This window comes from Acanthamoeba castellanii (assembly GCF_000313135.1).
Source record: "Acanthamoeba castellanii str. Neff unplaced genomic scaffold scf7180000084577, whole genome shotgun sequence".
Lineage (NCBI taxonomy): Eukaryota > Discosea > Longamoebia > Acanthamoebidae > Acanthamoeba > Acanthamoeba castellanii.
In genome coordinates this window covers 171721-182490 of record NW_004457606.1, presented here as the reverse complement: position 1 = coordinate 182490, position 10770 = coordinate 171721, and the positions used below count along the sequence as shown (strand labels likewise).

The window sequence follows — 10770 nt, the reverse complement described above, 5'->3', positions numbered from 1 at the left end:
ATTTGCTCTTCGTCTTTGGTGTTGACGATTACCGCCACCTTGACGTGGGGCTGGAGCGATTCGATCATGTCGAGCAGGACCGGCGCGAACGGACGACCCGCCAGCATCTCCGTGGGGTCGCGCGGCCAGCTCAACCACACGCATTCTTGCGGCTCGAACTCGGCCGGGAACGTGTACGTGTTGTCACCGCCGCCCTCCATCTTAGTAGGTCAGATTTTGCTGCTTCATTTTATTAAGAATAAAACATATATTAAATAAGAAACCATTTCTCTATGCCTTTTTACTTCGTTTATTTATTTGCGTAGGCTGGGACACTGCCGGGCCCTTCCGTCGCTTGTTTTGCCTCCGTGTCAGCGGGCGTGGGGTTCTCCTTTGCTCGGGGGGGAGTTGCCAGCTCTCTCCACATCTTCGCCACACTCCCTCTTCCTTCGCGTTTTCTCTATTCTCCGCTCTTCTTCCGCCGCTCCGTTTTCCTCCCCTGCACGTGCCTGCAGTTCTGGGCGTGCCCGAGCGGCCCGATGCGGCTTTCCTCATCGCCTGCTCCCTCATCCACCTCCTCCCCCCTCCTTCCTCCTCCGCGCTTCTCTTCTTCCCACATTCCTCAAACGCGTGCCAGCTACTCAAACGGCGCATACCACGAATTCTCTGCCGGCCGCCAGCCACCAAACTACGACACCTTCAGCGGAGCGGCACCGCACCACGACGAACTTGCAGGGGGGGCGGGTCGAGCTCAGGCGGCCATGACTTCACCATACTATATCACGCAACGGCCGCGCGTCAAGAAGAAGGCCAAGGCGGCGAAGCTCTCCTCCTCGATGACCTCGCTGCCGCTGGTGGATATGAGTGGTAGTATTGCGCCATCAGCAGGACAGACCCTCCAGCCGCCCAAAATGACCTCCTCATCCTCGAGCGATTTGATCAGCGACTACATGATGACGATACCCGAGAGCGGAATGGCGGAATCGCCCAAGCCTGGGCGAACAAGATCATCTTCCGCTTCATCTCCCTCACCAGGCGCCGAGAAGCCCTCGCACATCGACATCGATTTGGAGAAGAAGGGGAGCGATCCATCCGGTGGCCAGCTCCCATACGACGATGAAGCTTCATCCAAGAAAGGGGGAGAAGATACAGCGGTGCTCGTCTACCCGAGCTGGGCCTACAACCCCGTGGGGCGAATCGTCTACGCGGGCTGGCAGTTCGTGAAGGAGCACTTTGGCGAGGGGAGCGTCGGCTCGTCCATCTTCGTCCTCCTGAGCGCCACCCTCGGTGCCGGCACGCTGGCCTTCCCCTTCGCCTTCAAAGAGTGCGGCTGGGCACTCGCCATCTTCCTCATGGTACACGACGTTTTGTTGGCCGTGTTGCGTGTTGTGTCGTGCCATGTCTCATGCGTGCGGTGGGTTGGCGCGAGCTGTAGGCGGTGTGTGGGCTGGCGGCGTTCTATTCGATCTACCTGCTGGTGCTGTGCTCGATCATTACGGGCAGGAACTCATATGAGGAACTGGCCCACTCGGTCTTTGGCCGCGCCACGGAGATCGTGGTCGATATCTCCATCATCATCTTCACCTGGGGCTCCACAGTCGCCTACATGGTCATCATTGGTGCGACCACCACCCCACGCGCCCACCATAAAGCAACTCAACTCAAGCTGCCGCTCATCGCTTTCCTATTTTCCCGCTTGGTCGTCTGGCACAGGTGACACGCTGCCGCCACTAATGGAGCTGTTCGGCGCGGGGGACACCATCATGGCCGAGCGATGGTTTCTTCTCGTGTTCTCCACTATCTTCATCATTTTCCCTCTCACTCTCCTCTCGCGGATCAATTCTCTTCGGTACGCACACTACTCGCGAAGCATCCAGTTCCTTTCATCTGTTTTTTTAACTTCTTATTCTTTGTTTTGTTTCTCTACATGTGCAGACATACTTCCTTGCTCGGCTTTGCGGCTACGGCCTATCTGCTGGTGGCTGTCATTGCCGATACGTCACGACGTATAGCCGACCATGGTACACATCGATCCACACATTACATTGACGTGCCTGTACATTCGTTCGTGCAACCTCACGAACGGACGCGTTTCTCAGGGCTGGACTCGGACAGAGTGAGCGCAGCCAACTTCAGCTCTCGTATATTCGTCGGTCTGCCCATCATCTTCTATGGCTTCTCCAGCCACGTCAACATCTTTTCCATTTACCGGTACGCGACGAGGAATGCGCGCTTTGGCGGGTCCGCAAGCTCTGCGGCTGCGCACCATTCACCTGACTCGTGTTTCGTGATCTGTTCAGCGAGCTGAAGACCCCCACGCTGGCGAAGGCCACGCAAGTGATCGCGGGCAATATCATTATCGCATTCCTCGTCTACGGCACCCTGGGTCTCTTCGGCTACCTGGCCTTCCTTGAGAAGACCGACGGCAACATACTGGAGAACTACGCGCCTGAAAACATTGCAATTCAGCTGGGTACACGCACACACGCACACGCATACATGCACGCGGCTATGTCCGGCTAACCACTGCTTTCTTCTAGGCGCCTTGGCTATGACCATATCTGTGGTGTTCTACATCCCACTGAACACTCACCCGTGCCGCATCACGATCGACTGGATGATCACCTCCCTTTCCAAAGAGCTTGCTAAGGTACGCCCTTCCCAACAATTCGATTTGCGTTGCTCCCTCTTTGTCGTTCTTGTTGTGCTCCTGCTCGTTCACCTGGTTAACGCGCACCTGGCACACAGGTTGATATCACCGTGCGATACGTGGTCGAGACGATCATCATGGACGCTTTGGCGCTGCTCATTGCCATCGCTGTGCCCAACGTTGTAGTGGTGCGTCTTTTGCTCTCTCCCCAATCCTCAACGAGACTGTTGCTGATCGGGTGCCGCGGGCGTGTGTTTGTCAGGTGTTTGGTCTGTTGGGCGCTACGGCGACATCGCTGTGCTGCTACGTCATGCCGGGGCTGCTCTACATCAAAGCCGCCAACCTGCCCTGGGCCTCCAAAGAGGCCTTCCTGCCTCTTTGTCTCGTCACTGGTGGCACGTACGTCTGCCCGGCCGTCCTTGCTGTTTCTTTCTTCGCTGAGAGCTCGCTCACGATTCAAAACAAAACCAACACAGGCTGTGCGGGATCATCTCGACGGTGGTCATCATCTTCGACATGTTTGAGGACCCTGGACAACTGGAGTAGAGGATAACTCTCTTTAGCACAACAGTTCTGTTCATCTTCCAATGCACACGACCTCTTCTTCTGAGTCAGATTGTGTCAATGCGGCCCTTGTTGCTGTCATTGTCTGTACATGCTCTCATCTACACCGTTCGCTTTCCTGGATCCCATCTTCTTGGGTGGTCGGGTCGGTCTATGCCCGCGCTCCACTCTTCAAGTCCAGGCAAGTCGTGCAATCGATTGGCGAAGATGAGTCGGTGGTCGAAGGCCGAGATGGGTGGTGTCTGCGCGCGCTCGTGTCCTTCCCACACCGGCAACACCGCTGTGGTCGGAGCCTCTTTAGCGTCTCTGTTGACAAATTGCAGTCAGCCAGTGGTGCGGCCAGCCAGGCGCAAACAAAATCGGCGCGGGTGCGGCAGCCATCCTTGCCAAATTTGGCATCAAGTGGAACGTACGGCGTGAGTGGCTGATTCCTCCGCGCGGCGATGGTGCGGCACAGGCGGCGGAGGAGGTGTGCAAGCGCAGTTGCCGCCAGGGTTCTCGCATGGCCTCGACCTGCGCCACCATGGCCGCCGCCTGCTCATCGTTGTGCCCGTGCTCTAGTGATTCCTCTGCCAAGGCCGCGATCGACGCGGCAAGCGCGCCCAGCTGTGTCAGCCCACGAAGAAGAAGAAGTGGCAACAGCTAAAGTCAGTTCATGTCCGAAGCTCAAGTGAAGAGCTAGCACAAGGAAGGTACCTCACTGAGCGCTCGGTTAGCAGCTGGGCTGAGTGCCACATACGCCTGCGTGCGTCGGTTCATCGTGTGTGTCTGCTTATGTTCTGAAGTGTTGGAAGTTGTGAAGGAGCCAAGCACACTTCGCTTCTTTCCCTGCTGTGGCACCTATCAACAGTTGCCAAAGTAACGCAGAGGAAAAGAAAGGCCCAACCAAAAAAAGCAGCGCGGGTAAAATGGCCAGGAAATTTCGTTGCCATTTCACTTCTGAAATTCCAAAAACAGCGAAATGAATGATGAAAATACAGTTTTCAGCAAGAATCGGTCTGCGCCAAGATGAACGCCACAGGGCTGACTGATCAGCACCAGGAGCGTATTACCGCCTTCAAGGTAGGTGCAAGCATTGTTTCACGAGATTTGGCAATTGCTAATATCATTTTGCATGTAATACTTTAGGTGGTTTGCCAGTGCGATGACCGCACAGCGCACTACTACCTCCTCACCAATAACTGGTCCATGCGGGTACCGCCCCCCCTTCTTCTCAGCCCCCATTGCATTGGTCAGTTTGGCGTGACTTAGTCCTGTTTGCCCCCATCACTTCACTTTGCCCCCATAGCGCGCCACGGACCAGTACTACGACGACGGCTGCGTACGCCTCCACGATACACCTCCGCGCACTGGGCACACGCGGCACTCACTTCACACTTTCTTGGCACTTTTTGTCTTTTTTCAACTGCTGCAGCGGCCCAAGAATGCGGCCGACCTCAACGAGTTGCTGAAGCAGCGGCACACGCTTGACGGCCACCCAACCCCCACGAAGAAGGCGCAAGAGCAGGCAGTGATATTCAAGCCTGCCCCGTTTGGTTCGCACATGCAGGTACCTACCTGCCTCCTCCCCTGCGTGTGCGTGTTTTCGTTAGCGCATGTGTGTCGTGTCGTGTTGTGTCGTGTGTGTGTCGTGTTGTGTGTGTCGTGTTGCCGTCATCAAACACTCAGCCGATTGTGCGTGTAGGTGGCCATTTCGCAACTGTTTGCAACCAAGGAGCTTAGCGACGTCGTGCTCGTTCTCCCTGGCTCGCGCATTCCTGGTACAATCAGGAGCCGTCATGCCACTCTCATTTATTGGTGGCAGCTCGTCGTATTTTGCTGATGTGCGCCTCTTTCTCGCAGCGCACAAGATCGTGTTGGCCAGCGGTTCTCCAGTGCTGGCTGCCGCCCTGAACTCTCAAGGTACTCTTCCCCTGCCAATTAATTGACTGTCGCGTGGTGGTCCTCATGCCGTTGGGGGGGGAAACAGGCGAGGCGGGAGCGAAGGAACTGGCGCTCGAGGACGAAGCGGATGAAGCCGCCTTCCATACCATTCTCGCCTACTTGTACACCGGCAAAGCCTCCGTCGCCTCCGATCGCGTGCACAATGTACGTCCAGACGCACACAACACGACACACACACGACACACACACGACACGACACACGACACAGCGCGTTCTGATACGGGTGTTTGTTGATTCTCACTTTCTCTGACGTATCTGCAGTTATTGATCGCCGCGCATCGCTACGGGGTGGACGCGCTGAAGGAAAAGTGCGGCGTCTACCTCTTCCAGCGCCACCTCGAGTCCGCCAGGCGGCGGAAGAAGATGGCCGCGGCCGCCAAGAAGGGGAAGGAGAAGAGCGAAGAGGAGGAGAAGGAGGAGGACCACGTCGACAATGTCGACGGCGACAGCGATGACATGCAAGTGGACGATGCGGACGAAGAGGGCCAGGAGGGCGAAGAGGCCCAGGGCGTGGGTCATCTGCTCCGCCTTGCGCAGACCTACAAGTGCCATGAGCTCGAGAAGCTGTGTGCGGAAGACCTGGCCCGCAACTTCTCGACTCTGTGTGAATCGGTACGGCGTGCGTGTGTGTGTGCGGTGGTGCGTGTGCGCTGTGATTCTAAAGTGTTAATGGCTGTGCAGGGCAAGCTAAACACTCTGCCGCTGTCGACGTTCATCGAGCTGATCAAGAGCGAGAAGGTGGCTGCGGCCGAGGAGGAGATCTTCGATGCCGTGGTTGCCTACGTCAAATTCCAAAGAGACACTCAGGTACCACGCCCACCGCCTGTGCGCCGCTGGAGAGAAACTGAACAAAAATGTGTTGAATGCGCGTGACCACCTTGCGCCGCGACTAGGGGCTCGACGAAGCGGCCCTGTTGGAGCAGCTGCTGCTCTTCGTGCGCTTCCCCTTCATACAAAGCCAGCGGCTGGTGGAGGACGTCGAGGGCAATCCCCTGATCGCGGGTCTCAAGCTCACCGGCGAGCTGCTCTTCGAGGCCTATCGCTACAATTTCTACAGTCAGCTCTACAACCAGGTGCGTGCCGTGTGCGCCGTGCATGTCGTGTGCGCCGCACGCGTTGTGTGTCGTGTGTACGCGTCTGATTGATTGCCTTGTGTGTTTTTGTGCAGAACATTTTGAGCCCCAAGTCGCAGCAGCCAGCCAGCCTGTCGCATGCGGACGGGGAGGAGAGTTTCTATCTGGACTGCGCGACAAAGAGCTCGACAGCGAAAGGACCGAAATTCGCCTTTACGTCGCCCCTTCCGCACTACGAGCTCCGCTGCTCGCCTCGCAGCGGTACGCAGACTCTTTTGCGTATTTTGCAATCGACCGTCTTACCCACGTTCGACACACACGACACACGACACACGACACACACGACACACGGATCATGGCACACGACGCACGACGCACACGCACGACACACAAACGGCACACACGACGCACACAACACAGGTGCGGTCAAGTGGAATTCCACGAAGAAGTCGCGGGACATTGCCATTTCCAACAGCATGCTCACCGCCTCCCATAACGGATCGTCGTCCGTTTGGTACGGAACTCCAACCTTTCTTTCGGGGCCTTCCACCAGTTGAGAGTTGAAAAAGTTGCGTATCTGGAATTGTGTGTGCTCACACCCTGTGGCGGGGGTCTTTCTTCCGTGTGTGTGATGGTGCAGGATGTCTGTGGTGGCCGACGTCCCCTTTAGCGACCATCTCACGTCGATCTACGTTCATATTGACCGCAATGCCAGCAACTGGATTTTCATTGGTGCGTGTGTGCGTGTGCGTGTGCGTGTGCGTATGCGCGCGTGCGGAAGCTAATGGGCGTTCGGTGTAGGGGTGGCGGAGGAGCAATGGATGGACTACGCCGCCTCTTCGGGCAACTATCTGGTATGCAACACACACGCTCTCTACGCCGCGTTACTGCGCGCTTGTTCGAGCCTTTATTAACGTATTTTTTTCCTCCCACAGGGCGTCGGCGCGGGTACTTGGTCGCATGGGTCAGCCGGTGGTTATGGAAAGGTCCACAACGGCGTCGCCGGCGCCTATGGCGTGTCCTTTGCCACGGGCGACACTGTTGGTACACTACGCCCGCCGTGCGTGTCGCGTGTCGAGTGTCGAGTGTCGTGCCACTGTGAATGTCTTGCGGTGCGGTGAGGTGCGTGTCATGCCCAATTTCACGTTCCTGTATTGCAGGAGTGCACCTGAACCCGGAAACGGGTGTACTGTCGTTCTCCTGCAATGGCCGGAACTATGGTACGCGCAGCTTGGCTCAGTTCTTTGTGCGTAGCCTCACACACACGACACACACGACACACACGACACACACGACACACACAGGACCTGCGTATTTGTCTCTGCCGGTCAGTAAACGCCTCTTTCTGGCGGTTAGCCTCTACCACCACAGTGACCAGGTACCCAACGCCACCCCACATTAGTATTTATATTCATTCATTTAATTATTGACCACTTGCCCTGCGCAGGTGACACTGGCCAGAGGTAGGCCCAAGAAGTTCAAGGCCGCCCTGAACAGCATTCATCCCGCAGCAGCCTTGCCGACAGACGAGGAGGAGGATCCCAATTTGTTTGGCCTGTTCGGCTAAGAGAGCGTGGCCATACCGCACGGCCAAGCTATTGAGCTGCGAGGGCTCGCGATACAACATTACATGAGGGAGAAAGTTCTTGTGTGCGGTTGGAACGACAGACAACATTGTGTGTGTGTGTGTGTGTTGGTCAGTCTTCAGCGTTGAGTGGCTTGCGCATCAGCCGCGGCGCCCCGGTGGTGGCGTCCCTCACTACCTGTGTGCGTGTGCGTGCGTGTTGTGTGTTGTCAGCAACGGAATGGATCAGCACTGAGAGCACACAACCAAGGCACGTACCTCCAGGTGCGCCTTGTTGGAGTCCTCATCGGGATGGCGCACGTAGTGGTCGATGTCGGTCGCCGGCACGTTGTGGTACTTATGGTGGCCTGACCCGAGGCCCGTGTCTGGCAGGTCCGTCTTTCGGTCTGTGTGCGCACGCAGGCGTCAGCCACGCGTTCAGTTAAGGTGGCGAACGGACGAACCTGAGAGGAGGGTGGTGTGGAAGTGCGGCTCCTCGCGCTCCTCCTCCATGAGGGTGTCGGTGAGGTCGTCCCCGGTGAGCCGTATGCCGCTCAGGTGGTCGGGCCGGTCCAGCACGCGCCGATTGTCCGCATACCTCATCGGCAGCGGCTTGCTCCTCTCCTTCGCTTCCTTGTCGGCCATCGCCATCTCTACAGATCGACTCTGCAGGCAGTCTTGTTCAATGGTCTGTGTATGCTCGTGGTACGGCGCAGGCCTTTGCCGCAGACGTTGGCCAGCTCACGGGAAATCAGGGCAATTCCGGTGGGAACCTGGTGCCATTCTAGGAGTTGGTTGGCTGGAAGGAATTCCCAAGGTTGGTTTGGGGCTTGATCGTGGCGTCATCATGAGAGGCGTCGGCTTGATGTTGAGTTCAAGCCATTCGACTTTATGCGCAGGCTGTGTCAGGCCCCTGCTCTTCGTATTCGAATACAAGCCGTCAGTGACGCAAGCCTTCTGCTGTCCGGAATGAAGAAGAGGAAGCAGCACAGCCTCGCCACCCAGTCGCCACCCGACTACAACCATGACGGCGAAGATGAGCCGAAGAGGAAGAAGGAGAAGAAGAAGGCCAAAGACGCGATATCGGCTGGGTTCGACTACACGCTCGACTTCAAGTCGCTCGACATGAGGGCGCACCCAGAGCTGTACCGGGTGGGCCGCGGCGAGCAGGGCGTGCTGTCCGTGGAGCCCTACAAGTCCGAGATCCTGCCCCACTGGCGCTTCCGCACGCCCGACATCGCGGCCGAGAGCGCCGACGCCATCCTCGCGCTCTACAACGACTACAAGCAGCACCACGACTTTGTCGGTATGCCGCACACACGATCATGATCCACTTGAGCCACGCATAACGCGTTATGCGTGTGCGGTGGCTAAGCGTGCAAGGCACAGGGATGGACATGAGTAGAAAGTTTCTGCAGATGGGCTTCACACGCTCCCGACGCTACGCCAACCACCGCAGTGGACGTAAGTACTCCTCCCAAGACAAAGCAGGTAACGATCACTCCAAACCGCGCACGACACGCACACGACACACGACACACGCTCACGGGTGGTGAGCAGGCGACACGATGACGGAGAAGGAGAAGGAGGAGGTGATGGCCAACTCGGTGTTCAAGGACGAGCGCAACCGTAGGCACACGATCAAGACGCGCACCAAGGAGGTACTGCCGCTGGACCACGACCCGGTCAAGGCCCAGAGCGCCGAGGCGTTCCGCCAGCGGCTCGACGTGGTCAAGGCCGACCCCGACTACGTCCGCATGAAGGCCGAACATCAACACAAGTACGAGGGCAAGCCTGCTAAGAGGCCTGCTAAGGCGGCCATACGCTCAGCCGAGAGATGATGAGGAAGACGAAGGAGATGAAGGTGATGGTGATGATGGTTTGTGGAGTGGGAGTTTTAGTGTAGTAAAGGAAGGAGTAGTAGAAGAAGAGAGGGCTTAGGAGTGTTCCTTCTCTTCTGTGCTCCAGCTGTCGTCGCCCCAGGAGGTGGCGGGCGGTGGCTGGAAGAGATCGCCAAAATCGTCCTCCTTCGTCTCCTGACCGAAATCGTCCATCGTCGTCTCCTCTTCCATCTCGAAGGGTTTCGATTCCTCCTTCTTCGAGAAGAGGTTGGTGAGGCTGGAGAAGAAACCGCCCTTCTCCTCCACATCGAGCACATCCTCGAGCGGCGGGGGTGGCGGCGCGTAGCCGAAATCTTGCTGCTGAGCTGGGCTTTGTCGCGAGATGACGAAGACAATACCCTCGATCAACGCCAGCAGGCCACCTCCCACCACACCGCTCTTCAGAGATCCCTTCCATCCCGCTGTAATATGAGATGCAGGTGGAGATGTTAATAAAATTAAAATGATTCTCCCTACATCATGCAACCAAATCGTGAGGTGTGAGATGATTGACGTACTTCGCGCAGCGAGGACCGCACCGGTGGCAGCACCCGACATGATGGAGTTCTTGAAGTCTTCCTTTCCTCGCAGATAGGCGAATGTGCAATCGAAGCTGGAGTACAGGCCGCCCCACACGGCGAAGCTGCCGCCCAGGCTCGGCGCCTTCGTTTTGAGAGCCGTAATGGCGGAGGACATGCGCATCCCCTGAAGATGGAGACCAAAATCTTAGTGATTCCTCGAAAATCTCAAATGCGCCGGATCGGATAGGAAATGCCGGGCAGATGCGAGCGTGAGCGCCATTGATGGCCAGTGATGGAAAACAGTGGCGTGTCGAGAATGGGCCACGTACTCGTGGCGCTTGGGGCCAGCCCATGATGACGCCATGCCAAAGGCTGCCGCCGATTGCGCCCATGGCGAACGCGCTGCCGCAGTCTGTGACGATACGGGAAGGGCAGGGATCTCTGTAGGCGTCCATTGATTTGTGTGTCTCTCTTGTGTGTGATGAATCAATTCAACGATTGATGTGTGCCGTGTTGCTCGCCGGGCTCGCGTGGTGTTCCCGGAAATTTGTCGACCAGTCTTCTCTGACACTCACAGGCAGCATCGATCCTCTAA

General features: G+C 57.2%; 5 protein-coding genes across 5 annotated transcripts; 3 read left to right on the top strand and 2 right to left on the bottom strand.

The window, feature by feature from the left end:
- Positions 1–890: 890 nt before the first annotated feature.
- ACA1_046740 (Transmembrane amino acid transporter, putative) lies at positions 891–3175 on the top strand (the record flags this gene model as incomplete). The annotated part of the gene is made up of 10 exons (XM_004347736.1): positions 891–1334; positions 1415–1598; positions 1693–1828; positions 1915–2000; positions 2079–2190; positions 2280–2452; positions 2520–2629; positions 2728–2817; positions 2892–3028; positions 3106–3175. 10 exons carry the CDS (start codon positions 891–893, stop codon positions 3173–3175), a joined length of 1542 nt encoding a protein of 513 aa, XP_004347786.1.
- Positions 3176–4201: 1026 nt separating this feature from the next.
- On the top strand, positions 4202–7777 carry ACA1_046730 (SPRY domain containing protein; the record flags this gene model as incomplete). Its single annotated transcript, XM_004347735.1, has 18 exons — positions 4202–4259; positions 4350–4387; positions 4482–4514; positions 4608–4742; positions 4878–4953; positions 5036–5095; positions 5163–5281; positions 5399–5749; positions 5819–5944; positions 6031–6210; positions 6306–6471; positions 6631–6724; positions 6851–6942; positions 7012–7064; positions 7146–7254; positions 7371–7430; positions 7515–7588; positions 7658–7777. 18 exons carry the CDS (start codon positions 4202–4204, stop codon positions 7775–7777), a joined length of 1944 nt encoding a protein of 647 aa, XP_004347785.1.
- Positions 7778–7907: 130 nt separating this feature from the next.
- Positions 7908–8419, bottom strand: ACA1_046720 (uncharacterized protein; the record flags this gene model as incomplete). The annotated part of the gene is made up of 3 exons (XM_004347734.1): positions 7908–7973; positions 8054–8181; positions 8239–8419. 3 exons carry the CDS (start codon positions 8417–8419, stop codon positions 7908–7910), a joined length of 375 nt encoding a protein of 124 aa, XP_004347784.1.
- A 324-nt stretch (positions 8420–8743) lies between these two features.
- On the top strand, positions 8744–9615 carry ACA1_046710 (cytoplasmic protein, putative; the record flags this gene model as incomplete). The annotated part of the gene is made up of 2 exons (XM_004347733.1): positions 8744–9080; positions 9335–9615. 2 exons carry the CDS (start codon positions 8744–8746, stop codon positions 9613–9615), a joined length of 618 nt encoding a protein of 205 aa, XP_004347783.1.
- Positions 9616–9711: 96 nt separating this feature from the next.
- Positions 9712–10630, bottom strand: ACA1_046700 (translocase of inner mitochondrial membrane 17, putative; the record flags this gene model as incomplete). The annotated part of the gene is made up of 3 exons (XM_004347732.1): positions 9712–10076; positions 10173–10359; positions 10505–10630. 3 exons carry the CDS (start codon positions 10628–10630, stop codon positions 9712–9714), a joined length of 678 nt encoding a protein of 225 aa, XP_004347782.1.
- Between the last annotated feature and the right edge of the window lie 140 nt (positions 10631–10770).